This window comes from Aspergillus oryzae, chromosome 1 (assembly GCF_000184455.2).
Source record: "Aspergillus oryzae RIB40 DNA, chromosome 1".
In the NCBI taxonomy this organism is placed as follows: domain Eukaryota; kingdom Fungi; phylum Ascomycota; class Eurotiomycetes; order Eurotiales; family Aspergillaceae; genus Aspergillus; species Aspergillus oryzae.
The window spans coordinates 5,590,237-5,615,828 of record NC_036435.1 but is presented as its reverse complement, the minus strand read 5'-3'; the positions used below and the strand labels follow the sequence as shown (position 1 = coordinate 5,615,828).

At 48.5% G+C, this 25,592-nt stretch overlaps 13 protein-coding genes across 13 annotated transcripts; 7 read left to right on the top strand and 6 right to left on the bottom strand.

Moving 5' to 3' along the window:
* Window positions 1-619: 619 nt before the first annotated feature.
* Window positions 620-1,999, top strand: AO090005000312 (uncharacterized protein; the record flags this gene model as incomplete). The annotated part of the gene is made up of 4 exons (XM_023234161.1): window positions 620-637; window positions 708-746; window positions 1,284-1,351; window positions 1,408-1,999. The coding sequence occupies 4 exons, from the start codon at window positions 620-622 to the stop codon at window positions 1,997-1,999; spliced, it is 717 nt and encodes a 238-aa protein (XP_023088905.1).
* A 232-nt stretch (window positions 2,000-2,231) lies between these two features.
* On the top strand, window positions 2,232-3,710 carry AO090005000313 (uncharacterized protein; the record flags this gene model as incomplete). Its single annotated transcript, XM_023234160.1, is given in 6 exon segments — window positions 2,232-2,554; window positions 2,585-2,608; window positions 2,664-2,701; window positions 2,773-2,831; window positions 2,849-3,129; window positions 3,176-3,710. 6 exon segments carry the CDS (start codon window positions 2,232-2,234, stop codon window positions 3,708-3,710), a joined length of 1,260 nt encoding a protein of 419 aa, XP_023088906.1.
* Window positions 3,711-4,712: 1,002 nt separating this feature from the next.
* On the top strand, window positions 4,713-5,141 carry AO090005000314 (uncharacterized protein; the record flags this gene model as incomplete). The annotated part of the gene is made up of 1 exon (XM_023234159.1): window positions 4,713-5,141. One exon carries the CDS (start codon window positions 4,713-4,715, stop codon window positions 5,139-5,141), a length of 429 nt encoding a protein of 142 aa, XP_023088907.1.
* Window positions 5,142-5,510: 369 nt separating this feature from the next.
* On the bottom strand, window positions 5,511-6,851 carry AO090005000315 (M20 family metallopeptidase; the record flags this gene model as incomplete). The annotated part of the gene is made up of 3 exons (XM_001817344.1): window positions 5,511-6,264; window positions 6,315-6,700; window positions 6,762-6,851. The coding sequence occupies 3 exons, from the start codon at window positions 6,849-6,851 to the stop codon at window positions 5,511-5,513; spliced, it is 1,230 nt and encodes a 409-aa protein (XP_001817396.1).
* Window positions 6,852-7,371: 520 nt separating this feature from the next.
* AO090005000316 (uncharacterized protein) lies at window positions 7,372-9,108 on the top strand (the record flags this gene model as incomplete). Its single annotated transcript, XM_001817345.1, has 3 exons — window positions 7,372-8,787; window positions 8,842-8,926; window positions 8,984-9,108. The coding sequence occupies 3 exons, from the start codon at window positions 7,372-7,374 to the stop codon at window positions 9,106-9,108; spliced, it is 1,626 nt and encodes a 541-aa protein (XP_001817397.1).
* A 58-nt stretch (window positions 9,109-9,166) lies between these two features.
* On the bottom strand, window positions 9,167-9,787 carry AO090005000317 (uncharacterized protein; the record flags this gene model as incomplete). The annotated part of the gene is made up of 1 exon (XM_001817346.3): window positions 9,167-9,787. The coding sequence occupies one exon, from the start codon at window positions 9,785-9,787 to the stop codon at window positions 9,167-9,169; it is 621 nt and encodes a 206-aa protein (XP_001817398.3).
* A 167-nt stretch (window positions 9,788-9,954) lies between these two features.
* AO090005000318 (uncharacterized protein) lies at window positions 9,955-10,333 on the bottom strand (the record flags this gene model as incomplete). Its single annotated transcript, XM_023234158.1, has 2 exons — window positions 9,955-9,957; window positions 9,986-10,333. 2 exons carry the CDS (start codon window positions 10,331-10,333, stop codon window positions 9,955-9,957), a joined length of 351 nt encoding a protein of 116 aa, XP_023088908.1.
* Window positions 10,334-12,165: 1,832 nt separating this feature from the next.
* On the bottom strand, window positions 12,166-13,782 carry AO090005000320 (uncharacterized protein; the record flags this gene model as incomplete). The annotated part of the gene is made up of 2 exons (XM_023234157.1): window positions 12,166-13,526; window positions 13,581-13,782. The coding sequence occupies 2 exons, from the start codon at window positions 13,780-13,782 to the stop codon at window positions 12,166-12,168; spliced, it is 1,563 nt and encodes a 520-aa protein (XP_023088909.1).
* Window positions 13,783-14,462: 680 nt separating this feature from the next.
* AO090005000321 (glycoside hydrolase family 154 protein) lies at window positions 14,463-16,532 on the bottom strand (the record flags this gene model as incomplete). Its single annotated transcript, XM_001817349.1, has 1 exon — window positions 14,463-16,532. The coding sequence occupies one exon, from the start codon at window positions 16,530-16,532 to the stop codon at window positions 14,463-14,465; it is 2,070 nt and encodes a 689-aa protein (XP_001817401.1).
* Window positions 16,533-17,401: 869 nt separating this feature from the next.
* AO090005000323 (fungal specific transcription factor domain-containing protein) lies at window positions 17,402-19,284 on the top strand (the record flags this gene model as incomplete). Its single annotated transcript, XM_023234156.1, has 5 exons — window positions 17,402-18,099; window positions 18,151-18,171; window positions 18,260-18,655; window positions 18,722-19,044; window positions 19,214-19,284. The coding sequence occupies 5 exons, from the start codon at window positions 17,402-17,404 to the stop codon at window positions 19,282-19,284; spliced, it is 1,509 nt and encodes a 502-aa protein (XP_023088910.1).
* Window positions 19,285-20,169: 885 nt separating this feature from the next.
* Window positions 20,170-21,814, top strand: AO090005000324 (glycoside hydrolase family 88 protein; the record flags this gene model as incomplete). The annotated part of the gene is made up of 3 exons (XM_001817351.3): window positions 20,170-20,355; window positions 20,414-20,942; window positions 20,997-21,814. 3 exons carry the CDS (start codon window positions 20,170-20,172, stop codon window positions 21,812-21,814), a joined length of 1,533 nt encoding a protein of 510 aa, XP_001817403.3.
* A 353-nt stretch (window positions 21,815-22,167) lies between these two features.
* On the bottom strand, window positions 22,168-23,685 carry AO090005000325 (uncharacterized protein; the record flags this gene model as incomplete). The annotated part of the gene is made up of 3 exons (XM_023234155.1): window positions 22,168-22,745; window positions 22,809-23,458; window positions 23,552-23,685. 3 exons carry the CDS (start codon window positions 23,683-23,685, stop codon window positions 22,168-22,170), a joined length of 1,362 nt encoding a protein of 453 aa, XP_023088911.1.
* Window positions 23,686-23,860: 175 nt separating this feature from the next.
* Window positions 23,861-25,327, top strand: AO090005000326 (right-handed parallel beta-helix repeat-containing protein; the record flags this gene model as incomplete). The annotated part of the gene is made up of 1 exon (XM_001817353.1): window positions 23,861-25,327. One exon carries the CDS (start codon window positions 23,861-23,863, stop codon window positions 25,325-25,327), a length of 1,467 nt encoding a protein of 488 aa, XP_001817405.1.
* Between the last annotated feature and the right edge of the window lie 265 nt (window positions 25,328-25,592).

The window sequence follows — 25,592 nt, the reverse complement described above, 5'->3', positions numbered from 1 at the left end:
CCCTGTCGTGTCCGATATTGAAATTCCTTTAGGACCGAAATATGTCGGCTGGATTGGAGTACCTCGTATCCAGATGACTCTGGGATATTTTCAATTCCATGCCCATTAGTCTATACAAGTGCTCAGACTCTACCCAATACCGTAATAGCGAATATAAACCTCGTCAAGATATCAATACTCTTCCATTGCGATCGAGCCAAACAAATATGATGATATCTAAATGTAAGTACCACTCACTGTACGTGTAATCTAGCGTTACTTCGAGCTTTGTGGTTCCTTATTTGATTTCCGACATCTATTAACTATAACAGTTCAGGTCCACTTTCCTTATTACACCAGGAGCCGGACTCTTGGCATAGGACAAGCAAATATTACTCCCAAGCGGTCCAGTCGATATAAGTACAATTTATATGGCTGTGGTCCCAATGTAACCTCATTTTATTGACAGTTCAAGTTGCCTTGACCACGAGATGGTCCCGTATGGAGTCTAGATGAGCCTAGAAGAGTATTTCGGAGGACGTTGTGCCACTTTGAGTGAATATCTAGACCCATAAGCCCTAAGCGAACCTAGTGAAATTACACCTCACTTCTTAACCTTAACATTAATACTTGGCAAACAATGCTACTGGGCGCGCTAGTAAGCACTGTGATCGTACATTGGCACCAAACAAACCATCTCTTAGTCGAAACTTGAAACATCTTTACAGCATATGTCCATTGCTCATCCGGAGGATCCCAGATGCCATGTGGGTATTCGGACTGTTGATTAGTACCATAAGACCCACTCCTAAGACTACAGGACCAGTAATCGTGCCCTCTAGGTCCTTACCTAGGTCTACTGGCATCAAGCATAAGTAAAATAACGCAATCCGGCCGGACCTGATCAGCTTGGGCTAGCTAAGGTCACATCGGCCTATGTGACATCCTGAATAGGAAAGGTCCGGTTGCCTCGCTTACTAGTCAGGTCCAACTGAAAATGAGTCCTGCATAAGTATGTCTATTTAGATATTAGGGTGAGGTCAGCTGGTTTGCGAAGGTGGGGTGTAATCATAGCGCATATAAGAAGTAATTTTAGATCCTTGCTTATAGTTCGGCGATTGCTCCATTAAGGGTCTTGAGGCGATCCGGCTCGGACCGACCGGTCGAATTCCTTCCTAATTCGGCCTAGTGTTATAGGTCGGCCCAGATTTGAAGCTTGAGCCGTTGCAACGTGGGGCCATAATCAATATATATCATGGTTAGGCGTCGAGGAAATCGATTTTGTCGCCTCGAGTGCACTATAGTGCGTTGAGAAAGGGAAAACGGATGCCGATTCTGGGCCTTATCTGCGACTAGCAGAACAGAGTCAACAGTTAGAGAGAACCTATCTACCTGATGAAGTAACAGCTAACACACCTGACTCGACAGGTCTGATACACCGGTGGTTTCGCTAGAGCTGAAGGCCCCTGAAACGCTGTTCTTAGAGTCACCTTTGGCCCTTGAAGTGATCCTACGCCGAAATGATACCGACCCTCGCTCATGTATCTTCTATTGGCCTCCTAATATCGCTGCTCGGTTTGTTCTACTCCGCCACACCTCCCATGGCCTGGAAAGGGTTGAGGTAGCCGAGAGGAGGTCAGAAGCACCTGATGTACTTTATGTGGGTGACTGGCGTCAGTATCTGTTTGAACTTCAGCCTCATGAGAGTTCTCGTTATCTAGAGTTACTACATTCATATCGCCGTGTGCTCAGACCGGGTGAGAGATACGAGCTCCTCTGGCCTGGGGCCAAGACATGTATCTGGGATTGGGGAGATATTCAAGATCACTTGGATATGGAATTGAGAAGGCGAGAGTCGTGTATTTCTATTGTGGGCGGCTCTAATATCTCGTTTACTGTTGAGGAAGGGGAGCGAACCTTCCCATCTCCCGAGCCTTCGCCGCCCAGTGAGCCGTTGTCCAGAGTGTATGTTTGCACCCTCTCCACCCAAGTCCTCTTACCTTTCTTTTTTGGATGCTGATCGTATATGAGGCGGGCATAGCCCAGGAGCTCCGGTACTCAGTCTGAATATTGAGTGCTCTCCAACCTTCGCGAAGGATCAGTCAAAAAAGGCAACAGTGCATGTCATCTATCATTCGTCATGCAAAGGTCCGGACGACTCGACTCCAATTACCTTCCATACCGTCAACTTGCTCTCCGGTAACCTTCAGCGGCGGCGTGGCCAGAAATGGGAATACTTCGAATCCGAGGAGATGCCATACCAGATTTACGATGATCCAGATATTGAGGTTACTCCTGGTCGACATGCTGACTTTATCAGTCTTCAGCCGGGAGAACAGTGGACTCGAACGGATAGTCTGGAACTTCCTTCTGACATCGACATAGGAGAAGTCTTTAAGTACGAATTCAGCGATCGAGTCATTGACTGGTGGGACTGGGGTATGAAGGAAGATCATTTGCAGACTACAGTGAAACTACCATGCTGGGTCAAGGATGATGTCGTTGAACCTAGGGATAATGAGGGGCGACCAGCTATCGTGGTACCAGCGAGCAATGTTGTAGAGTTCACTATAGTGTGATTAGCGGCAATATTAGTACGCGCTAGGGCATTAAATGTGATCCTGAGACAGTAAAATTACATGATCCATAGCCACCAATAAGATGTTGCTGGTGGAGCCCTCTAGGCCCTATACTGGCATCACACTAATCCCAGGGAGAAGTGGTGTTGTATTGATATATAATCAATCTCATGTCTGCTAATTTCCCCTGTCTTTTTGTTTGTCTTCCTCCTAGAATATACCGAGAAGGGACGCTGTAACCATGAGTTCCGCCGTTTCGAACTGGCTCCGCATGTGAGTTACACTTCGAGTTTATCGAACTAGAATCTAATTGTTCCAGCCTGCTACTCATCCTTTCCATCTTCTCCTTCCTGCCACAACTACGTCGCCTCCATCAAAATGGGGACTCGACTGGTGTTTCCCTCATCTACTTGCTTTGCAATGTGATAAGCGCAACCGAACAGCTTACCATCTCCTTCTCTTATATTTTCATAGCACAGAGCTCTGACTTTTTCATACACAACCCGCCTAATGTGGGGGATTGGCTGAATTTGCTCCAGTTGGCCGTAACCTGGGGTTTATCGTCTACACTGTAAGGACACATCAAGACACGAAATGATAGATACTAATCCGCTAAGGTTCTTCTTCGCTATATCCTACTACCCAGCTTGTGTCCGCCGCAAAGCCTTCATCGTAGGAATATACATCGCATTCCTATCTCTTTCTCTCCTTGCCGCCATTCTTTGTGTCCTAGCAGACCCCTGCGGAGCGAACTGTGGAAGCCAACGCTGGGATTATGGAATATTTCTAGGTTCACACTTGATCTTCGTCAATCCCGTCGTGACTCTACTCGCTCTCGCAGCATTACCAGCCCAACTTCAAGAACTTAAGTGGCACGGACATGCAGCGTTAAGCCTTACCGGATTAGCGAGCCAAGCCGTGATATTCGCGGTGCTGAGTTTGAGCTGGCTTTTTCGTGTGCGGGTTTATTATAATCTGTCGGATTTCTTTAGGACATGGGGCTCTTTCATTAGCTGGTACCAGCTTGTTGGCTGGGCGGCCGTTGATCATTTGGTTTTTGCGGTGGTGCAGGGAATCTTATTCTTGATTGTGTTAAAAAGGAAGAGGACGGTGACAGCAGAAGGAGAGAATGAACCCTTATTGAGTCATTAAGTAGCGTATTTGCTGTGTCTCAAATTATACTGTACCATGGTGGGTTACTGTTTGATGTCGTGGTTGTCATCGCTGGATAGGGGGTTCGCTCCGCCACATGGGCCACTATCTATTTATATCCAAGTGGTGTCTTTGACTACCAGGAATACACCTTGGACACAACGTGATCAGGTATAGCCGGGGCTGTGGTAGCCCCTGTACCTAATTAATGTAATATACTGACCAGCCTAGTGTCTGGGATTGTATCCTTCCGTTTTCCTTCTTGACTCTTCTCAAAGTTCTCTGGAAGATGGCTTCACTGTCATTAGATGATGTGCCAGTAGAGCTGATTGAGACCACTGTTAATTTACTTGATTTTCAACACCTCTGTGCTCTTCGTTTAACAGCACACAACATTGCAGAGAAATCATCGAGTGGCAAATTCCGGAAATATCTGGAACCGAAGAAACAGCGCATCGCAAAAGCGCCATTAGAAGAGTTTAGTCGCTGCACCCAACCAGGCCACATGGGTTGCCTACTCCAAAAACTTACTCTTCAGTACAATGCGGTGCCGAACTCTGAAGATTCCGATGGGTGCTGTGATGTAGTTAACTTTCTAGTGTAAGGGTTGAAGAACTTGCGTAATAATACTTCCTATGGTTGCTTGGTATCCCTGTCTCTTTCCCTTCATGGACTAGAGGATGCAGATCCAGACGACGGCTATGAGGCCGAGGCAAGACTATTTGGATTTACTAGGCTGGCACTCAGCAGGAGTAAACTGCCGGTGCAGATGCTGGATATCTTCACCAATTCCTGCTCTCATCTTATCACAAGTCTCTGTGCCTTGGTGTGCGGTGAAATAATGGCAACTGTGAAAAAGACGAATATGTCATTCTCCGTCAGGGGATGGATAAGATTATCTTTACGCTTGTCACACTGCTTTTGGGATATTGATGAGGAATTTCGGTCTCCACTTTCATTCGAGCCAGAGAACACCCCAGATTTATCTGTCCTTTCGTGAATATGTTCACTGTGTTGGAAGAGCTTTACTTGACTTGGGAATATCAAGATCTCGCCCCCAGCAATGCTCTGGATGAAGAAGAGCATTTCTTCGATCGAATTGCAGATTGTTGTGAATTCGCACCTCTCAAGAAGTGTACTCTCCAAAATATTCGTACTTCTGAGACGGCCTTGCTTTTATTCCTCCACAAGGTTCGATTGACCAGTCTCTGGATGAAGGTGGTGTTTATAACCAATGGTCAATTTGAGTCCATTTTCCATTACCTATCTACTTCAATGCCGAATTTGGAGTACTCGCATCTCTATCAGTTGTTCCATGAACTAGGCACGGTCTATTTCAACGCACCTATCGAACGCCGATTTCCGGAAACAAGAGACGCAAGAACAGGTGAGCCGATGCAAGGAGACTGGTTGGAAACCATAAATCGTTAAGTCCGAGGTGGGGATGTAATTTCCCAAAGATATCGCCCAATCTCACTTGCATAACGTACACAAGGCAAATAGATCAATGGTACCATTTCATGTGTTCACGCCTTGTCTATCTCTTGTACTTTGGGAGATGGTCTTCTTGTCTTTTCTCGTCTCTTCTAATTTATGATTCGAAAACATGTTCATTCGAAGTGTCTGAAACTAACGACTACTCATCCCGGAGTACTGGTCCAGTTCTCCACCATCTCTCCACATAATGACCGGCGCAAATATCACTGATTGGCAATTCCAATCTCCTGGAAAACAACTTTACCGTGAATTCTACTGAAAACTAAGGCTTACCCTATTCAAATCCCAGCTAGGAACAATTAGTTAGAGTGAAACCCCCTTCGTCACCGAGAACGCCCCCTTCACATCCTGATAAAACTCCTCATCGACCAGAATCCTCCACCCAGTCATAGCCATTGCCTTCCCAGCCAGAACAGTCCTCCGATGTGCCTTATCACCCGCAGCAGCAGCAGTAAAATCTCGTGTATGATTCTTAGCACCATTACTAACCGGAATGCCGACAACAGCGTGCAGAGCCGGCATAATTTGCGACACATTCCCTTGATCGGTAGACCCAGCCATCAAGTCCTCATGAGTCGCTAGAACCGTTACTCCCTGATCTTCCATGCACTCCGCGAAACCCTTACAGAGCGGTGGGTTCACAACAAGATCACCATATATTTGATCTTCCTCGAGTTCAATTTTGCATCCGGTGGCTAGGGCTCCCGCTTCCAGACACTGGCGTACTCGAGTACCGAGCTGTCGTGTTCTCTCCATTGTACGGCTGCGAATGGTGTATCTTGTGCGGGTGAGTTCGGGAATCGCATTGGTGATGCTAGGTGCTTGGAGAATGGCCCCGTGTACTCTTTCGTCGGGGCGGAGCTGCTGTCGTAACATTGAGATGTTGTTGTAGGCGGCTACCACGGCATCGAGGGCGTTGATACCTTCCCAGGGACTGACCGCAGCATGGGCACTATGGCCGTGATACACAGCGGTGATGTCATAACAAGAGATTGATGCTTGACCTGCAATACCTAATATATTGTGTGTGGTAAGCTCTTCGTCCGAGATAGGGTGCCTTAATGGGTCAGTTCATCATTGAAATGAGGAGTAGTCGCGATATCATACATCATCAGAGATACATCGGCCTTTTCGTAAGCTCCCGCCCGAATGAGGTCGATTTTACCTCCACCTTCTTCTTCGGCGGGTGTCCCCAGTAACTGTGCTTGTCCTGGAAGATTAAACCTTTGAATCGCAAAAGCCAGGGCTAAGAATGCGGTGACACTAGCGGTCGCAATGAGGTTGTGGCCACAGGCATGGCCGATTCCAGGTAAAGCGTCATATTCGGCGTTGAAATTGACACAGCGCCCGGCAGGATCACCGACGCGCGATTCAAATGCCGTCTTCAAGCCGTACGCATGGCGATCAGTTGGGATACCTTGAGATTCAAGGAATTCGCATAGAACATCATGGGCTTGATACTCTTTGTAGGCCAACTCTGGGTTTCCGTGGATCTAGAATTATTGTCAGAATTTGCCAAACCGGATGTCGGCATCATGTGACGGAAAATATTACCTTAAGATTCAACTCCCGCAAAGAAGGCTGCAACCCCGCGATATATTCATCGATCGCCTTCTGGACTACTTGCTTAGTTATCGCCGTCATTCTTTTTTTTTTTTTATTGCCAAGTTTTGTTGTGAACTTAGTTTCCCTTCCAGATTTAGGAAGAAGAAAACTTCCCACAAGCTAATTTGTATTACGCTGGGTGGGCTCCGATCGGATGCAACATTACTCGGATAGATCCCCTGCTCATGACTTAGGGCTCGGATAGCCCCCTGACTGCATCCTGGATGATAAACCACTCAACGGATGAACTCGAAACCGGTGATGTTCGGTTATCCACCTGTGGCTCACTAATTTATGGCAATCTGGCCAACCCCGCACGCTTAGACTTGCTTATTTTCTCTCGTTGTTGTGGGTCCTGGACTAGGCTGTCCGAGCCAATCTGAGGAGCTGAAGGGCTTAGATTTACTTCACGCGCGCAAAAGTCTATGATTGGCTGGCAGGGCACCTCCAAACCAAGAAGTAACTACAGCGGGGTTTACGCTGGGGTATAAATAACGCTGTTCAGTCGATTGTTAAACATGTAGATTGATCAGCTTTCCTCATTATAACAGAAGTAACCATGACCATCCCCGATTGGCAACAGAAAGCTGCGGCTAAGCAAGCCGAAGCTGCTGCGAAAATTCCCAAAGAATGGCGAGTATCAGCAAGTATCCTAGAGAACCTCGACAATGAGCAAGAAGTCTTGACCATCCCTCAACGGTGCGGTATCCTCTCTCCTAAAGAGCTGGAGATCACAGAAACCGTTGATGCTACTACTCTCCGAGACAAGCTTGCTGCCCGAGAGCTCACGGCAGTCGAGGTCACGACTGCATTTTGCAAGCGCGCCGCCATAGCGCAACAAGTTACTTCCTGCTTGACGGAGACCATGTTTCCACAAGCACTGGCACGGGCTAAAGAGCTGGACGAGTACCTTCAGACAACTGGGAAACCGATGGGTCCACTGCACGGCGTGCCAATCAGTCTGAAAGAAACATTCAATGTCCAAGGCGTGCACTCCTCCCTCGGTCTGGTCTCGTTCCTTGACCGACCCGAGGCCTCCCACAACTCCGCATTGGTGGAGATACTCCTAGCAGCGGGCGCTGTACTATACGTCAAGACCAACGTACCCCAGACGATGATGACAGCCGATTCCGAGAACAATGTATTCGGCCGTGTTCTGAACCCACACCGCCGCAACATAACTGCAGGCGGGAGCAGTGGCGGAGAGGGAGCGCTCATAGCCTTGCGTGGATCTCTCCTAGGTATTGGGACCGATATCGCCGGCTCCATCCGCATTCCGGCGTTGTGCTGTGGTACGTTTGGCTTCAAGCCTAGTGTCGGTCGCGTGCCGTACGCGGGCCAGGCGAGTGCGGCCCGTCCGGGCATGGCGGGCATCGCGCCAGTGGCGGGGCCATTGTGTTATTCCGCTCGTGACGCAGAGCTTCTCCTGCGCGTGGTTATGGAGGCGCCTGTTGATGACCTCGACGACAATGTTCTTGGCTTCCCCTGGATAGAACCGGCTCCCCTAGCTGCCCCGACCCTCACTATCGGAGTTCTTCCTGAGGACCCACAGGTTCCCTTGCATCCGAATATGCAGCGCACCTTGAAAACAGCAGTTGAAAGGCTCGCAGCGGCTGGCCATCGTATCGTGGACCTCTCGGGTCAGATCCAATGTATCAAAGAAGCGTCTGAGATATCGTTCCGATTCTTCCGCATTGATCCGGACCAAACACAGGTAAAGTACGTCTCGAGCAGTGGAGAACCGTTCATCAAGTCCCTGCGTTACACGTACAATCTGAAGGGTGACGACCCAGAACCAACATTGCGTGATCTGTTCGATCTGAATGTGGAACGGGCTAAAGTGGCGGCGATTATGCGCCGTTTATACGTCGAGAATAAACTCGACGTGATCATTGGGCCTGGAAACCAGAGCTGTGCTGGGCCCCATGATACCTATGGAATTCCGGTGTACACAGTCCTGGCAAACTTAGTTGATGTAAGTGTTTGTCATTTCCTGTCAGTGGAGTTGGAGCTAAGCGTATAAAAATAGTATCCAGCCTGTGTGATTCCTTTCGGAAAAGCTAACGAAGTTGCTGATGCGGAATACGTGCGAGATGTTGCGTATATCCCTCCATGTAAGAATTTCGATTGCAGTTATGAGCCACTTAGGAATCCTATATTGACCATTATAGACTGCCCGAAAGAGGTCGAGAACGCCCCCTGCCACGTGCAGCTCATTGGTCGGCGACTGAAGGATGAAAGGTTGATGCAGCATGCCAAGATCGTCGAGAGCGTGCTTGCAAGCAAATCGACATGAGGTTGGAACGCAAGAGGTGGCATTGATCAAGGGCATAGCACATAGTAGCAGATAACAATCAAATTCCTTTCACTAGCATGTGTAGTCGGTGTACCAACGACGTAGTCCTCTCAACCTTCGGCGTGGCCCAGATTGCCTTGAGCCGGTTGCGTAGTCGCATAGCTTGTCCGTGCTGTCTGTGAGCTAGTGAGGAGATCTTGCTCTCGGCAATGTATTGTTCGTTGGCTGTGGTTGCAATGGATCCCAGTACTGCTACGGGCCACAGCGAAAAGCCGAGGAGATACTGGTTGACGTTCAAGGAGTCCAAAATAGAGAAGCCGGCCGGGGATAAGTGAGAAATCTGCTCTGTAGCCTCGGCAGTGGATAATACTGGATCAACCTTGAGTAGCAATATTCGCATGGTTAGCAGGTACAGATTCATGGTGAGGCTGCCGTCATTCAAGTGCCGGTCGTAGTACAAGAGATTGGTTAACAGGTGAGAATAGGTCTGAATCTCGGTATTGTTCAAAGGACGTATACTACGAGCCAGTCGTGTAACGTCCGCAATAAGAAGGAAAAACGGATAGGATGCGTCTAGGATAGGTTGTAACGTTGGAGGGGGAAGCTCGCTGAAATATCGTGCAAGGTCCATGGTAGGGTTCACACGCTGCAATGTATCGAGTGATGGCTCAAATAGCATCATAAGCGTGCTGTGGTACAAGAATGACTCTACACAAACACGTTCGAAGATATCAACTTGCTTGAGCCCCGACGAGCTTCGTCGAGACAAAATCACTCCGGCAGCGGTCGCATGTAATCCAATGTTGGGTGTTGCGCCAGGGCGAAGATTCTATACATCAATCAGCTTCACTGTAGAGCAGTGAATCGACTTTATTACCTCCATAACACAAAGAAGGATTGTCGAAGCCAAGATGGCATCTTCATTAGCAGCATCGACGGCATGGGCCATGCGACTTCGTAGGCCATGCAGCGAGAAGAGGTAACTTTCTAAGGCCAACGTTTCGTCTTCTCGATATACAGCGGCAATTCCAATCATGATTGCCATCAACGGAGGAAACTCCAGTGCCAGGTGAAGCATATATGTTTGATCGTTGTACTCTGTAGCACAGTTCTGCCGAACCATACCTGGCAGCACCACAGTGGCAAAATGAGTATACATGTCAATATGCTCATCTGGTCGGAACGTCGGGTAACGGATGTCGATACCCGGAGTGCCATTTATCATATTGTACGGCCTTAGGACCCGTCTCCTACGATCAAGAGGTTGACTGTTTGGCGAGGGCCAAGTGCATTTGAGGCCTTTCCTCGCACAGCCTCCACATTGAGGTCGGTTTTCATCGCATTTCTTTCGGCGACTGCGGCCTGCTTGCTATAAGCCTTCTTCCTCTTTTTCGGTTATTCAGTGTGTTATTTAACCTACATTCTAGACAGCCTGTCCGGGTGCGTAGTTTCGCTTTGGTCGTGTAGCTCAGCTGCATAGTGAAAGAGGGTGGAAACCGAACTTGGTTGAAGCGGGGGTGGAGTCTGGTTTATATTTATTGGAGAGTTATTGGGGAGTTATAGGGATTTATTCCTCTTCTGGTCTAACTTGGCCTTCATATCGCGGTTGTCGTTAAGGCTGCTTATATAAACACCTCGGCTACTCCACTTGTACCTCTCAGAGTCTTGACACGGCCAAGATGCATGGAGAAATAGCAAATGACAATCGTTTCGCCATAGTAATGCTCGATTATTCCGTCATAAGTGCCGTACTCGCCAATGTTAACTCTGACACTCTGATTACCAGGCAAATATTATACCACGCTGCACAACCCGAGTCTCGGGTATGTCCATCTGAATATGCCAAGACCAGTGGCGGACGACAATGAAGAGAAAGAAACGATTCTCTGTTACAAAATAAACAGCCCTTTCTACAGAAAGTAATATAAAGCGGCCATTGATAAAGGAATCGTGGATGCTTCCGTAGCAACTTTGAATTTGCCCAACAAGTTTAGTCTCGTCCGATGATCTTTCCCGTAATCTTTGATGAAAATGAAGGAGCTTGGCATACATCAGTCTCCATAATCCAGTACTTTCTTGTCGTTCTGACGGACAAGATTCGGTCAGTCAAGTTTGATTGAACAAATGGCAGCTACAATCTGCGAGAGATGGTGTTGTAATGGTTATAAAAGCCACCAAGAACTGCCCTGGAGCGAAACGTTTTAGAGCACCTTCCGTCGATATCTAACACACCAGACGCCGATCAAGATATCCAAGTCATCGAAATTTCGAGTGCTGGATTTAGAGAGAGGAACTACAAGCGAGGTTCGCTACGAGAACAAACGAGAAGTGCTAGCTGATCAGCCCCGGAGTGAACAGTTACCCAGTCAACATTCGACGGGTCGACGTTCGCAGAACCAGAAATCGCAAGATCAACTATCAAGGAGTCAAGGTAAAAAGAGTCGAAAGTCGCGTTGCAAAGAGTCAGAGGGCCAACCTCCGCCACGTCGGCAGCCGCCACCTCAGTCGTCGCTGGAGGGATTGTTCCACAGTGAACCCTGGAAACAGGACCCCAAAACGGACAAATATTGCAAGGCATTCAGGAAGTATGTCGAGGATAAAAGGAGTGGGAAAGGGGAACAACAGCCTTCTTTAAATGAGGCTTTTCAGTCTTCATCTACCAAGGCTCCACAAATAGTACCACAAACGTCTAAAAAGACGAATAAAAGAGTACATTATGAGGAAGGATCTCGATAAGAGCTTAACAAACGCGCAAAAGGGAAGCGTCGCGCTGTTTAGTGCCTCCTTTCGCCATAGCTTGCCCTATGGGCGGGTCTGGTGTCGATGTGACAGGGAAAGAAATTGATACTTTCATGTCTGTAATAGCTTAACTATACAAATAATGGCCATGGGCCGTGGAATAATGAGGAAAATCTTGATCGAATTATGTTTGATGGTTGTAGCACCACCCCTGACAAAGTCAAAATATAAGATGTTAAGGCTTCTTGGATATCCAATTTATAAGAGACTATTCTCCTCTAATCGGGTGCAGTTAACACGAGTGCTTGGCATTATCTCCTATATAGACTTCTCGAGAGAAGCTTTAACAGGATTTGGGCTCTCGAATATTTCCGACAACTCCTCTAAAGTGTGCCCTTTGGTCTCCACGGAGACGAAGTAGCTGACAGTCGCTTCAAACAGATCCCACACAATAAAAACAATGTATGTATACCAACCAATATTCTTGAGCGCGATAGGAAAACAAAATTGGTTGAGTAAAGTGAAACCGTGCGCAATGGAGAAAGTGAGGCCGACACCCTTGCCGCGGGTTTCATATGAGAGCGCCTCCACTGGATATAGTGCTTGCAGAGGTGTCATCCCGAAGTTGTAACAGAAACCAAAAATAAAAATGAATGCAATTCCGGCAGAGGCGGCAGGGGTAGCCTGGGTACTGTCGAATATACCAGAGCCGATGGTGATACAGGCGAAGCAAATCGAGCATGCCACGGCTGTCCAGATAATGGTTGGCCGTCGGCCCATCCTCTCAATTTGACTCGCCCCGAGGTAAGATGCGACTGTGGAAACCACAGTGTAGCCGAGGTTCACATTCAAGACTTGATTAGAGTCGGTAATGCCGGTGGTGAGAAGCATCGCAGGGAGATAGTACGTGACAACGGCATTTCCCGAGCATTGACCCCAGATACCGGTTATTAAAGCGTTGATAAAACGCCATCTGCCTGCTTTGGTTTTGTAAAAGTCGCGGAAATCCCACCAACGTTTGTCAGAGCCGGAAAGAGATATGAACTCTCTATATTCTTGCAACTGTAGTTGCACAAGTGGGTGGGACGGATTTCCTTCCCCGTGGTATTTCGCCAGGAATTCCAGCGCTTGCTCCTCCTGTCCATGGGAATAAAGCCACCGCGGAGATTCAGGGAAGAATAACACAGATAACAACACTATTGCAGGGCAAATCATCTGGCACCATAATGGGATTTGCCAAGATTTATTCCCTGGATATCCAGCTGACCCTCTGGTTACCCCTGCAGCAATGAGCGATCCAACAGCATAGGTGCAGTTATAAAACGCCATGATGATTCCACGATATGCTGGCGGACACACCTCAGCACACCAGATAGAGCTGGTTGATCGTACTATATTCACTCCAAATCCTAGAAAGAAACGACCCGCCACGAATTGAGGAACTCCATGAGATAGTGCGGAGAGGAAGGTACAGGCCACAACGATCAAGGACCCGATAAAAGTGCCCCATCGTCTGCCACGAAAATCGCAAGCTGGCCCACTGAATGGCAGCGAGCAAATGCCACCTACCGTATACATGGCGGATATATACCCGATTTTAGCACCGTTCTTCTCCACCCCGAACTGGTCTCTGAACGATTCCAGAGCAGGGAGTGAGCCAAAAATAGAGCCATCATAACCTATAAAGACTTAGCATATCTTGCTCTCACAATGCTTCATCGGAAGTCACAAACCGTTCATGGTCGAGCACAGAAAAGCGATCACGCAGAAGATGTATAATTTTCTTAGATTCGGAGACCATGGTGACGGCTTTTCCGCTTGAAGAGCCTCAATCAGGGCCTGGCGACTGGGAGTCTGTTTGGTATTGCTTGTGGTCGTCTCGATGGCGAGCTTCTGGTCAATCATTTCTTCATCATTCAGATGCGAAGTCGCCATGGTGAAGGTTCGTAATAGTAGCTAACGGCGTTTCTCCGACAGCATTGTGACATTAACTCATGAAACAAGAGCTAGAATCTCCTATTTATTGAGGGTGGAGGCATCGAAGGATGCTGAATGCGAGGCGCTAGGATGTCACTATAGCCGTGGGCCCACGTCCACGTTTCTCTACCGAAGCTTAAACCCTAAGGCGATTTATTTTTCGGGCGGGGATTCCTCCGCTCCTCGGGCGAAGACTTCCTCCGATATCTGTTTTCTCCTCTTTCTCCACATTCTGTCACGGCATACTGCTGCATAATACATACAGGGAGTGATTGTATATTGCAGCGCATGGTCATATATCGCTAGATGCCATGTAGCATATCCTGGTCCTCGGAGGCTGTTGAACGGTTACGTAGACCTTTATCACCATCGCAAGTCAATTGCGCAATTTGAGAGAATTGCCACCAATAATCAGAGGTTTTGGGACACAGTACCTTGCTTGCCACTCAGTCTCTCCTGATACATTGTTTGGATTGCTATACGAAACAAATGCGACCCTAAGATGGTTTGGCGCAGGCACCCTACATAGACCTACATCCATAGCGAACAGGTAGAAACACATGTAAAGAGAAGGCCTTTGAAAAAGGCATTATGTTACGCTATAGAATGGAACGCTGAATGTGATCGCACTACACGCCTTAGAAGATGAAGACCTCTTCTGGCAATCGAGGAGCCAGGTACCACCTCTTCATAAGTTCCTGCTGGCTAAACTGTATCTTTCCCTTGCTAATAGCAAATACAGCATTAGCAATGACTATGTCCCGCCCTGGTAGACTGAGGATCTCATGCTCTAGAGTAGGGATCAACGTTCGCGGAGTCATCAGGTTGGTGTTTGGATCCGGCTTTAACACTTTCCCTTCTAGTGAGCACTCTGAGGTGAACAGGTTCTTTATGCCGCTAGCATCACCATTACCTATAACTAGACAACTTGTGCCACATTCCATGCGACCGCCGTGGGCGACATCCAGTCCATCTGTTGCACCCCAGTTCTCCGTCAAGGTGGGCGTGCGACGTGGCTGTTTGACTTCTATCGAGAAGGCGCCCTCAACGAGTCTAAGCTTTTCTATATTGGAAGATCCAGCCCGAGTATTGCGAATACGATGGACTCGCACATGCCAATCAGGCCACTTGTCGCAAGGAGGAATGACGAGTGTGTCGATTTCTATACTGCCTGACCGCCACGGCTTCCATCCACTGCGTAGACATTGCACATCCTGATTGTTGATCGTGAAGGTCTCAATCCTAGGATTGGTGGTTGTCTGCCATCGAGTGACCCAGGTCTCCCCATCGTCTCCACTGATAGCGAGGGTGCTATCTGGAGCAATCTGTGTCAACAATAGCCCAGTTGGAACACTGAAACCGAATGCAGAAGAATATGCGAACTTGCTATACTTGGCTTGCGTCGCCTTGAGGGGCCAGACACAAAATTGACCACCGGAAATCATGAAATGATGCTGGCCATCTGGGTGATCACACAGTATCTGGAAAGGTGCTGAGAGCAGCTTCACCCCTGACTCAAGTGACTTCGTTTCTTCAATTGCTGCCAAAGGATGAGGAAGCTCGTCTGCCTGCCACAATTCATCATTGCTAGCCAGTGCTAGCATGACAAAACTCTTCATAGCCCAGTACGGTGACTGTGGCGAGTTGTAATCCTCGCACATAAACATATTCGGGTACAGGTAGCCGATGGTGAGGGTTCCGTCTAACGCAAAAACATTGTCGGAATGCGTGGCCCACCACCTCAAATGACGGAGGAGCATTCCCTTGACAAATCCAGGAGATGTGTAAGGGCTTGAGGAATCGTAGGCTCCAGCCAGGGCAAATGCTGCATAAAACGCGCCCATGGCGAACCGATATGTTAAAGATCTACCAAAGGGAATGGGGGCGCCATCCTTGTCAAAATATCTCCAGAACTGACCTGCGAACTCTCTCGCCTGGTGGATATATCGAGATACACGCCCAGGATCCAAGTCGGCAGCAAAGATAGTGTATAGCAGTTGGCTAAACTGAATCGCGAAGCTTCCGGAATAATAGTCTGCCTGGCGACCGTACGCTTCCTCTCCATCGGTCGCATCCTTTCTCCAAGGGCCATCCGCAGCCCATCCATTGTCCAATTGAAATGTGTCGAGAAGAGCAAAATCTTCCCAGATAAAGTGTTTCACATCCTCGTAAGGGACACCGCAAACTCTATGCAGAGCAAGGTTGGCAAAGATCCTAAACCAGCGCCAGTTGTTTTTGGGCATTACTTTTCCATTCAGCCCAGATAGCCATTCGACCAAGTGGCTGCGACTGTGAGCTGATAATGGCTCATAGAATGTCTTTGGAGCTAAAAGGAGTGCGAATGATATTGCCTCCGCCTCTACCATGCGTTGGTCCCAGTCGTCTATTGCTCCCCAGTATTCGGGATGTCCTGGATCAACCCCATTGGCAAGTCCTGATACCAAGCGCTCCGCGTATGTCTGTAGTGTTGGGTCCGTCGTAGTGGCAGATTCTGCGAACACAGCAGCTATAGCCCAGATGGGTCGTGCAAAGCCTTCTAGGTCGGCCGCTACTTCATCGAAATGTGCTCCCGAGTAAATGGGTAATCGTACCCGCGCTTGTCCTGGTGAGAAATATGGTTCAAGAGCTTGGACAAGAGCTGTTGTTGCGACGATCACATCACCCTTGTCGCTGAAAGGGTTGTCGGAAAAGCCACGAAGAGGAGGCATTGATTACAAATCTCTTCCCAATCTCTGGTTTGATAATTGATACGATTGAATGTTTGACGTCCCGAAGTCTTCCCCAGGACAAAGTGTCGGTGCTGGCTGGGGGCTATCTTGGAGATGTCCTGCTGTAATCAGTAAACAATCCTCATTCAGTAACCTTACCGTGAATACAACCTTACCCAACCTCGGCATAATACCAGAAAGTAGCGGGGTGACATCGGGGGATTCATTCGTCCGCGAGATGGCATCGTTGCATCGCTTAAGGAATCCTTCCCCACAGTTGCCCCAGATTTCGGAAAAAGTACGAGTTTGACCAGGTTGAACCCCGCATAAAGTGGGGGTGCTGGGATATGGGTATTCATGCTCCCCTAATCCACTTGTCCTCATCTGTGCGTGGTGTTCGATGTTAGCACGGCCATCTGCCACAGGATGGAATCCCCCGACGCCCGAGCAGTGCCTCTCAATGGAGACACAGAAACGCCCGCTTGCCAGTCATGCCGAAGCCGTAAGCTGCGGTGCTCAAGGGATCTTCCCTCATGCACTCGATGTCAACGCCTCGGTTAGTGCCCGTCACGTTATTTCCAAGGTGCTCAAACCTAATACTGTGACAGGTGTTGACTGCTACTATGATTATACAAAGAATAAACCTGGGGTTAAAGTGGGCATAATTCAGACACTGACTCAGCGAGTGGGTACGCAGTCAGGTCAATACCATAGCACGAGTTGGCCATATTGCTGATGTGATGTAACTAGAGTCGTTAGAGGCTCAATTGGAAGCACTAAGCGCCCAGAATCAGGCTGTTAGTGGTATTCCAAGTCCTGCAAGCACCGTTCAGGATGTGAACGCGCTCCGAAACTTGGTTTCATCCCTGATGGAGGAGTGGCGAGAGAATAACACGCCCCCAAATGATGCTCCAGACCAACGTCTTAACTCCCCTCCGGATCGAGATGTGCAAGATTCCACAACGTCGGCTTCAGGTCCTGAGACCTCGCGGAAAAGGCCATGTCCAGACCCCGGGAGCTCTGTGGATTACACAAGTCAAGTGGACCTGCCTCCAGATAACCTAATCAATGGTATTCTGGATGCATATTTTTCGGTCGTTCATCCGTTCATCCCAATCCTCCATGAGCCACTTTTGCGATCTCGCCTGCGTGATCCAGCTGAGAGGCTGAAGCTAATTCCCTTACTGCATGCGATGATAGTATGTTCCTTACGGTACGTTGCTAACGAGCGACTTGCTGCAGAGTGGAGCACATCCCACCCAGGCGCACTACAGAAATCTAGAGACTTTGTAGTTCTCTCAAGCATAGACAACCTTTCGGTAGAAAGTGCTCAGTCCCTCATTATTATTGCCTTTGTCCATATATGCGATGGTAACGGAAGCAAAGCGTGGCCGATTGTCGGAGCGCTGACCAGAGCTGTTGTATACATGGGACTGCACATTGAGCCAGATGAAGGCCAGCAAGGGGATCCTTGCATCGAGCCAATCCGATGTCTACCACCAGCCCGGGTATGGACAGAAATGGAGGAGAGGCGTCGAGTTTTCTGGAATGTCTTTCTTCTAGACCGGTAAGATATTCAACCCTCGTCATTCGTGGCAATCGCCTTACTTGCATACAGATTTTGTTCGTTCACTACAGGGTATGTAATGCATTGCTTTGATTGTCACTATGGGTTGTACTAAGTTCGTTTTCCTATCGCGCAATAGCTGGAACATGAGCCTGTCCAGTGATGATGTGAAGCTTCGTCTTCCCAGTGATGGCACCTACTGGGCCAAAGAGGAGCCAGTCACTACACCATTTTTTAACATATGGGATACAACGCTGGCAAAGATAGGGAAGTCGGTATCTTTCCTTCCAGGCCATCTTTCTTCACTTGCCGACAAGGAGAAATATGTGGATAATACCCCGTCAAGGTCCGAACGTGTGTCCCCTGTTTTACAAGCATCTGGAACCCACACAGTGGACCTCTCTACCATCGGCTCTTTTGCATATTGTATCGAAGCGACTGAATCACTCAATCGTATTGTGAAGTTTTTTCTCCAACGACCAGTCAGCCTCCAGAGCAAACAGGAGTTCGGTGCTTGGCTAACCCGCTTCAAGGAGTTAGATCTCCAGCTTATCCAGTACGCAGTCTTGCCCTATACCACGAAAGTATATTTGCTCTGGCTAATGATCCGTAACATCTCTAGTTGGAAAATGTTTCTCCCTCGACGGTGGAAAGACTCCAACATTTCTAAGGAGCCTGCGTTTGTGCATATGGATCCTAACCTGACTCTTGCACACATCACCCACAATACGTCAATGATCCTTTTACATCAGTGCATTGCCTATCCACGGGCTAACCTTGTGGATAAGCTGAGACAAGCAAGCATCTCTAGTGCTGAAACGTGTCAACTCGCCGCGTCAGAAACAGCCAATATTGTTCAAAAGTATCTACAATATACACCTTTTGTTGGCCTTGTAAATGCACAGTTCGTGTTCTGCGCTTTCGTCAGCGCCCGTGTCATGCTTGGTAAGTACCACTTAAAGTACCTCTGGTAAACCTGGCTAAGCCGTGATTGTTAGTGCATTCTCGCCTTCATCGCACAGAGCTTCCGGAGGGGTACAACATTCTTCTATGGAGTCTTGAACAAATGTCCGCGCGATGGGTTTCGTCGAATTCAAACTTAAGATTGGCACAGGGAAACGACAACTTTGCCAATGCCCTTCTTTCTCAACTTCAGAGGTTGCAGGAGCGGTGCAAGTACATTGAACCTTCTGAATTGGACGCCTTGGGCTATGCCGTTGAAGTAAGCTTTGCGCTTGGAATACGTCGCCCACCGGACAGCTTAGGTGAGAGCCAGTGGGTCCGGGAACGACGCGCCCAACAGCGACATAGCATTATACCTGTTAATGGCCAGCGGTCCCATTATATGAACAGTAGTCCCTCCGTGCAGAGATCAAATCAACGTAGCATTCATGGTCACGCATATGCAGCGCAACAGGATGTCGCACCATCTGTGAACGCTACGCCTCCCGGTCCCCAGGTAGAGTCTGTCGAGGCAGTGAGAAATATGAGCCTGTGGAATGGAAATCATACCCCAAGTCAGGAACGTATGGGTACATTCCGTACTGAGGGTGTATATTCCACACGCACTGGCCCTCAAGCACCAATGGATGGTCTATTCCCGGCTGCTGCAACGTCACCCTTTGATGGCTCAGACAGTTTTGCAGCGTTATCTAATTTTCTTCTGGACCCTCAATACCTTGACATGGACCGGATTATCAGTTTTCAGGACTCGTTTACTAGATAATAACGATAGAGCGATGCGGATAATGTATTTATAATTGTAAAGTTTTGCTTTGTTTCAAGCAAGTCATCAACGCCTCTTTAGACACATTAAGATTGACTTAGGGACTACATCTTTCTCCTTTATGTTCCTCGTATGAGGGGCAGAATTCATGTAGCTTGTGAACCAAGCAAGGACTTCGGAGGTCGGGCGATGGATCCACCCGAGCTGCACGGTGGCTGCAAAAGTAGATACAGCTTTCCCACTTAAAAGGTCTAGCCAACCGGGGGATTGTTCGTCTTTCCTCTGACCAGCTGGTTTGAGTTAGTCTGTAACTGCACCCTTAGCACACCTCTGTCTTTTTCAATATGGCACCTCACGTCCTCAGCACCTCCCCCGTCATGGATGATCGACTGGCACACAAGGGAGTCACCAAGCCGCCACCGCTGAAAGATGCAGGGGATGACGAGATCCAAGCCCAACTCGCCTCTCTCTTTCACGAAAATAACCTTGCAAAGGTCATTGGTGTAGCCGAAACACTGCTTGAGAACAACGTAAGCAAGGAAGATGTCACCAGTATCGCACGGCAGCTTGCTTATAATTTGCTTCAAGGATCCTCCTACCAGATTTCCCGAAACTGTACCGCAAACGGGTGCCGAGAAAGGAGTGTACCGATGCCGAGACGCCGAATTTTGGACGTGCGGGTTTTTCCCCGGTAGCTTGTATTGCTTGCTTGAACGCGTGAGAAAGTATCCTGCAGCAAGCTTGCCTAGCCTCTCAGACCGGTCAGAGGATTCGCAAGGGAAGTTCACTGAAGATACGCGAGCTGTCTACAATCACGATATTCTTATTTCTCATCTTACCGATTTGTGTCGGAAATGGTCAGAGCCATTGCACGCCATGTCCTTTCGAAAGGACACCCATGATATTGGATTTATAATCCAGCCTGCCTTGCAAAGAGACTGGGAGCTCTTCGGGAACAAACGGAGTTTAGACTCTATCCTTAATGCAGCCGAGAGCCTCGCTGCTAGGTTTGACGCGCGAGTCGGGGCCATTCGGAGCTGGGATCGATTCTCCAATGCGAACCATAACATCAACAGCATGGATGATGACTTCCTGGTGATCATAGATAGTCTCTGTAGTAAGCAATTCTCATCTTTATATTTTGATAGATGGTTGACTAATTCAATATTAGATCTCGACCTATTATTTTATGCCGGAAACTATCTCCACTCCGAACGGCTACTATCTATAGCGTCCACTCATGCCACTACCCTGCTATCAACCCATCTCCGACCCGAGTCTGGCTTGAATGGTGACAAGCGTTACTCCACATGCCATGTTGTGAACTTCTCTCCCTCAAACAAAGGGAAGGTCAAGCAGAAACTCACAGCACAAGGTTACTCCGACAACTCAACATGGGCTCGTGGTCAAGCGTGGGCGATCATGGGATACGCTCAGACATACTCTTGGACTAAGAAGCAGGAGTTCCTAGATGCTGCTAAAGGGCTTGCGGACTATTTCATTCAGCGCATGGAATCGTCTCCAGTGATCGTAGAACAGCAAGGCCGGGGCCGTTATGTTCCGCTATGGGATTTTGATGCGCCGATCACGCATACAGGTGCTAATGGGGACCAGGGCCCATTGCGGGATGTTTCCGCGGGGATGATTGCTGCGAATGGGATGTTGATTCTCTATGGACATATAGCAGGCATGGGGGAACTGGATGCAGCCAAGAGATACTTAAATTATGCGCTAAACATCACAAAGGATACGGTAGATTTCGCATACAATCGGGATGAAATGCGGCTGAGGATTTGCCAGCAGGATGGGGTTACGAAAATGGAATCATGCGAGGCCACCAGTGGCCATCGCTTTGATGCCATACTTGAGAAATCTACCGCGAATTTCAACGGCAATCATGCTGATCGTGCTTGGGATCATGGCTTGGTTTATGCGGATTACTACTTTCTGGAGCTGGGGAATCGGCTATTAGATATGGGGTTACGTTGAAAATTGCTCGATAGAATTGCATTCGAGTTCATGAAGCAGTAGATATCTTGTGGTCTTATAACTACGTTTCTATTCATTAGTTAGACAATCAATCTCGAATTAGCATCACTAGCAACTTCATCAGCTTCTTTTGATTCATCTTACTTCTCAATAGTTTTTACCACTGGATTGTTGCCTTGCCTGCCTCTACGTTCTTTTTTCGTCTTATACTCCATGCTTTCTATGAGTGTCACTGAATACTAGTAATATAATATTTTAACACCATACAATACGCACTGTGCACCACAAATGTGGGATAAAGCGCAATATATATTCTCGGAAGAAAGGACATCCTATACGACCTTACTACTATGTCAAGCATTATTTTGTGCATGCGTCAATGTCTCATACGCCACAAAAAGACCATTGTTCTCAGCCGGCCGCTGTTTCACGGTGAGGTTCTCCGTCTGGGGCATATCGATTCCCATTCTGAACGACAGCGCGTTGAACCCAACTTCTGTGACCGCACGCAACGCCAACTTTAGCTCCCCACCGCAAAGCCAGGCTGGGGCTGCTACCCCATTTTCAAATTGAGAATGAAACTCTAACGCATAGCGCAGTCGAGTTCCCAAGTCCTCCTTGTAGAGGTCGGTACCTTGGATACGACTGGTCTCTGCCACATGAGCCATAGACGCAAAAGAGTAGCCAGTGTGCTCGAGATCTCGGCATGTCTCTTGTGATTGACCGTTTTCCTGGAATGTGGTTTGATTAAACCACCAAGAGATGATTGCGTCCGGATCGGAACTATGTCCGCGAGCTGCGGCCGGGTACTCTCCATCACTTGTCATGTATACTGTGGCAGGAACTCGTTTCAAGTGCCAGTCCATTGCGGTGTTATAGGAGTCGGCATCCTCGAGGAATACAGCCATCATAATAGCCGCTTCGGTCATAACTATACAACCTCACCTCGTCAGCTATCTGTTGCATCTATGTACTATCAGGGTTGATAGCATACCAAGCTCCCAATTCGCAGTCCCAGTCGTTCCATTAAGAGTGAGAGGCATATACACATTACGTAGCATGTCTTCGAACTGGGTGATACCATCGTCCGACCACCCGGCGTCGGTATAGCGAATGATCTCACCCGTTCGTGCCCACACCGAGCCCACCCAACCTGATTGTAAGGGTGCATTGGAGTTATTATGACCTTGAATCGTGGATGAATATGCGTCCATAATCCGGATCGCCTGCTCAGCATACGCCTTGGTACCATTTATCGCCCACGCCAGAGCATTGGCATACGCTGCTAGGGAATCATCGCGTTCCGCTTTGCAACCAATATCCGGGTCCGAGTAAGGACCACACTCGACGATGACATGCGGCGATGGGGCCTGGGGATTGCTGACAGATTCATCCTCCATAAGTGCGTCGTAGGCATCCGCCCAGGGTTGCTCGCCATTGTTCACTTTAGATTTGACGAAGTCCAATTGGGATTGGCTGATCATTGCTCCGGGATGGACCCATTTTGACGGCGCTAAGGCAGTCGTCGTTGTTATAGTTTCTCCAACTCCCAGCTGGACTATAGCCGCGATACTAGTAACGAATAGAAGATCTCTCCAAGATATCATGCTTGCGATGTTACTGATTGTGAGCAATGTCTCGGGGCTGTGGGTAGTTGCTTCATCATGTTCCTCCTTTTTAAATGGTATGATTGCAATGAAAAGGTCCCCTTGCTATCTCGCTTCGCTAAATGCTTACATTCTACCGCCGATCCTTGTTTCGGGTTGATTGTCCAAGCGTGCAATGCCGAGACGCGCCGAGCATTCCACCGATTGTGGGGAAATCGAAGCCATACCGGCGGAATGAATACCCCGAGCGGAGTTTGTCTTCATTTGGACCTTGTAGTAAAGTGGGGTGAGCCTTAGGGTTGCATTGCTATGGTAGAGCTTCGGGATCTAAATAGGATCTGCAAGCAAGGGGGCAAGAGTATATAAATGGTCACAATGGCCCCTTGCATGCCCCGATGCGAGCTCGCCAATCAAATACCACAGTCGTCCTTTTATCAAAATGATTGCTTCTCGAGCTTTGCGACACAGTAGCTTCATCGCGCTCGTCGCATGCCTCTTGCAACTCTCCTCTGCCAAGGACTTGTATCTCGATTGCAACTCCGCCAGCAGCGATGGGGATGGCAGCAAATCAAACCCATTCAGCTCTATTAAAGAGGCCAATGCAGCTGTTTTAAGCGCAGGAGACACCTTGAGCATCAAATCAGACACAACATGCTCGGGGACCCTTTCACCCCAGGGTAGCGGTACACAAGAAAAGCCGATCATCCTCACCAGCTACGGCGATGGGCCCTTGCCCATCATCAATGGGTCCGGAGCAGCAGAGGCAGTGAGCCTTACCAACCAAGACTATTGGGAGATCTCCAACATAGCGGTGATTAACCCAGCTGCCAAGATCGCCTGGCGCCGCGGCATTCTTGCAACCTCTTCCGACGGGACCGTGCACCGGGGTCTATACATTCATGACATTACGGTTTACAATGTAGCCGGTGAGACCAACAAGGCCACGCAATCCAGTGCATTCATCGCCTCAGGCGGAATCCTGGTCAATGGCACCGAGCATAACAGCCGCTACGACGATGTCCAAATATTCAACAACACAGTTTATGACTGCGGTGGCGGTGGCATCAAAGTCCGCGTGGGCCAGATGGACAACCGCGGCGAAGGGGTCCACGTGTTCTCCAACAACATCTCCTACGTCGGCGGCGATGGAATCGTGGTATCGTACGGCGTCTCCCCCCTCATTGAAAGCAATCTCTGTGGATTCCTCGGACATGGAAAGTATCCCTGGACCGGGGGCAATTTCGCCGGAATCTGGGTGCTAGGCTGTCGCGATGCGGTCATGCGATTCAATGCTGTCCATGACTCGCTCATGTCGGAGGTAGACAGTGAGGCATTCGACTGTGATTGGGGTAATGAAGGGACATGTACTGTCGAGTATAACTACAGCCATGACAATGCGGGTGGTATATTCCTGAATTGTGATGGCTGTGGGACTCCTGGTGGAGCGAGGCAAATTGTTCGCTACAATATCTTCCAAAATGATTGCCGTATGTATAGCAACGGAGATAATGTGGAGTTGGACTTTTACAATAATGTTGTCTATTGTCCGGATAAGAAGTTTGAGATTGCTGTCCCGCCGAAAACGAACATGTCCAACAATATCTGGGTTGGGACTCAGGATTCAACGTTACCGACTGGCGATTTAATTGAGTGGCACGGCAACCTTTTCCAGACTGTGCCACAGCCAGGTGATACAGCTGGCATTGATGGAGATGCGTTATTCATCGATCCGGGTACCGGCAAGGATACCATTGACTCTGTAGATGGGTATAAGCTGCGATCGGGGAGCCCTGCTTTGCTCAAAGGGGTTGTCGTGTCCGATAATGGAGGGAGAGACTTTTGGAATAACAAAGTGTCATTCGAGCAGCGACCCAATATTGGATCTTACAACGGCAAGGGTCTTTGAGGCGACCCAAGTCGAGCTGGTGTTGGATTTTGTAATCATTGATTGTTGATAAATAAGATGAATATTGCTTGTGCCTTGCATCTCTCGCAGATATAATGAGTGTACAACATGACATAAGCGACATCATGAGTATTGAGACAGCCTAATGATCTGATAGCCTTGGTATTGAACATAGCATTCTAGAATTAGATCGCTTCGGACTATATCATGATTGATATAGATGTCAAGCTCTTGAACGCACGGCGTACTGAGTATATTAACGAAG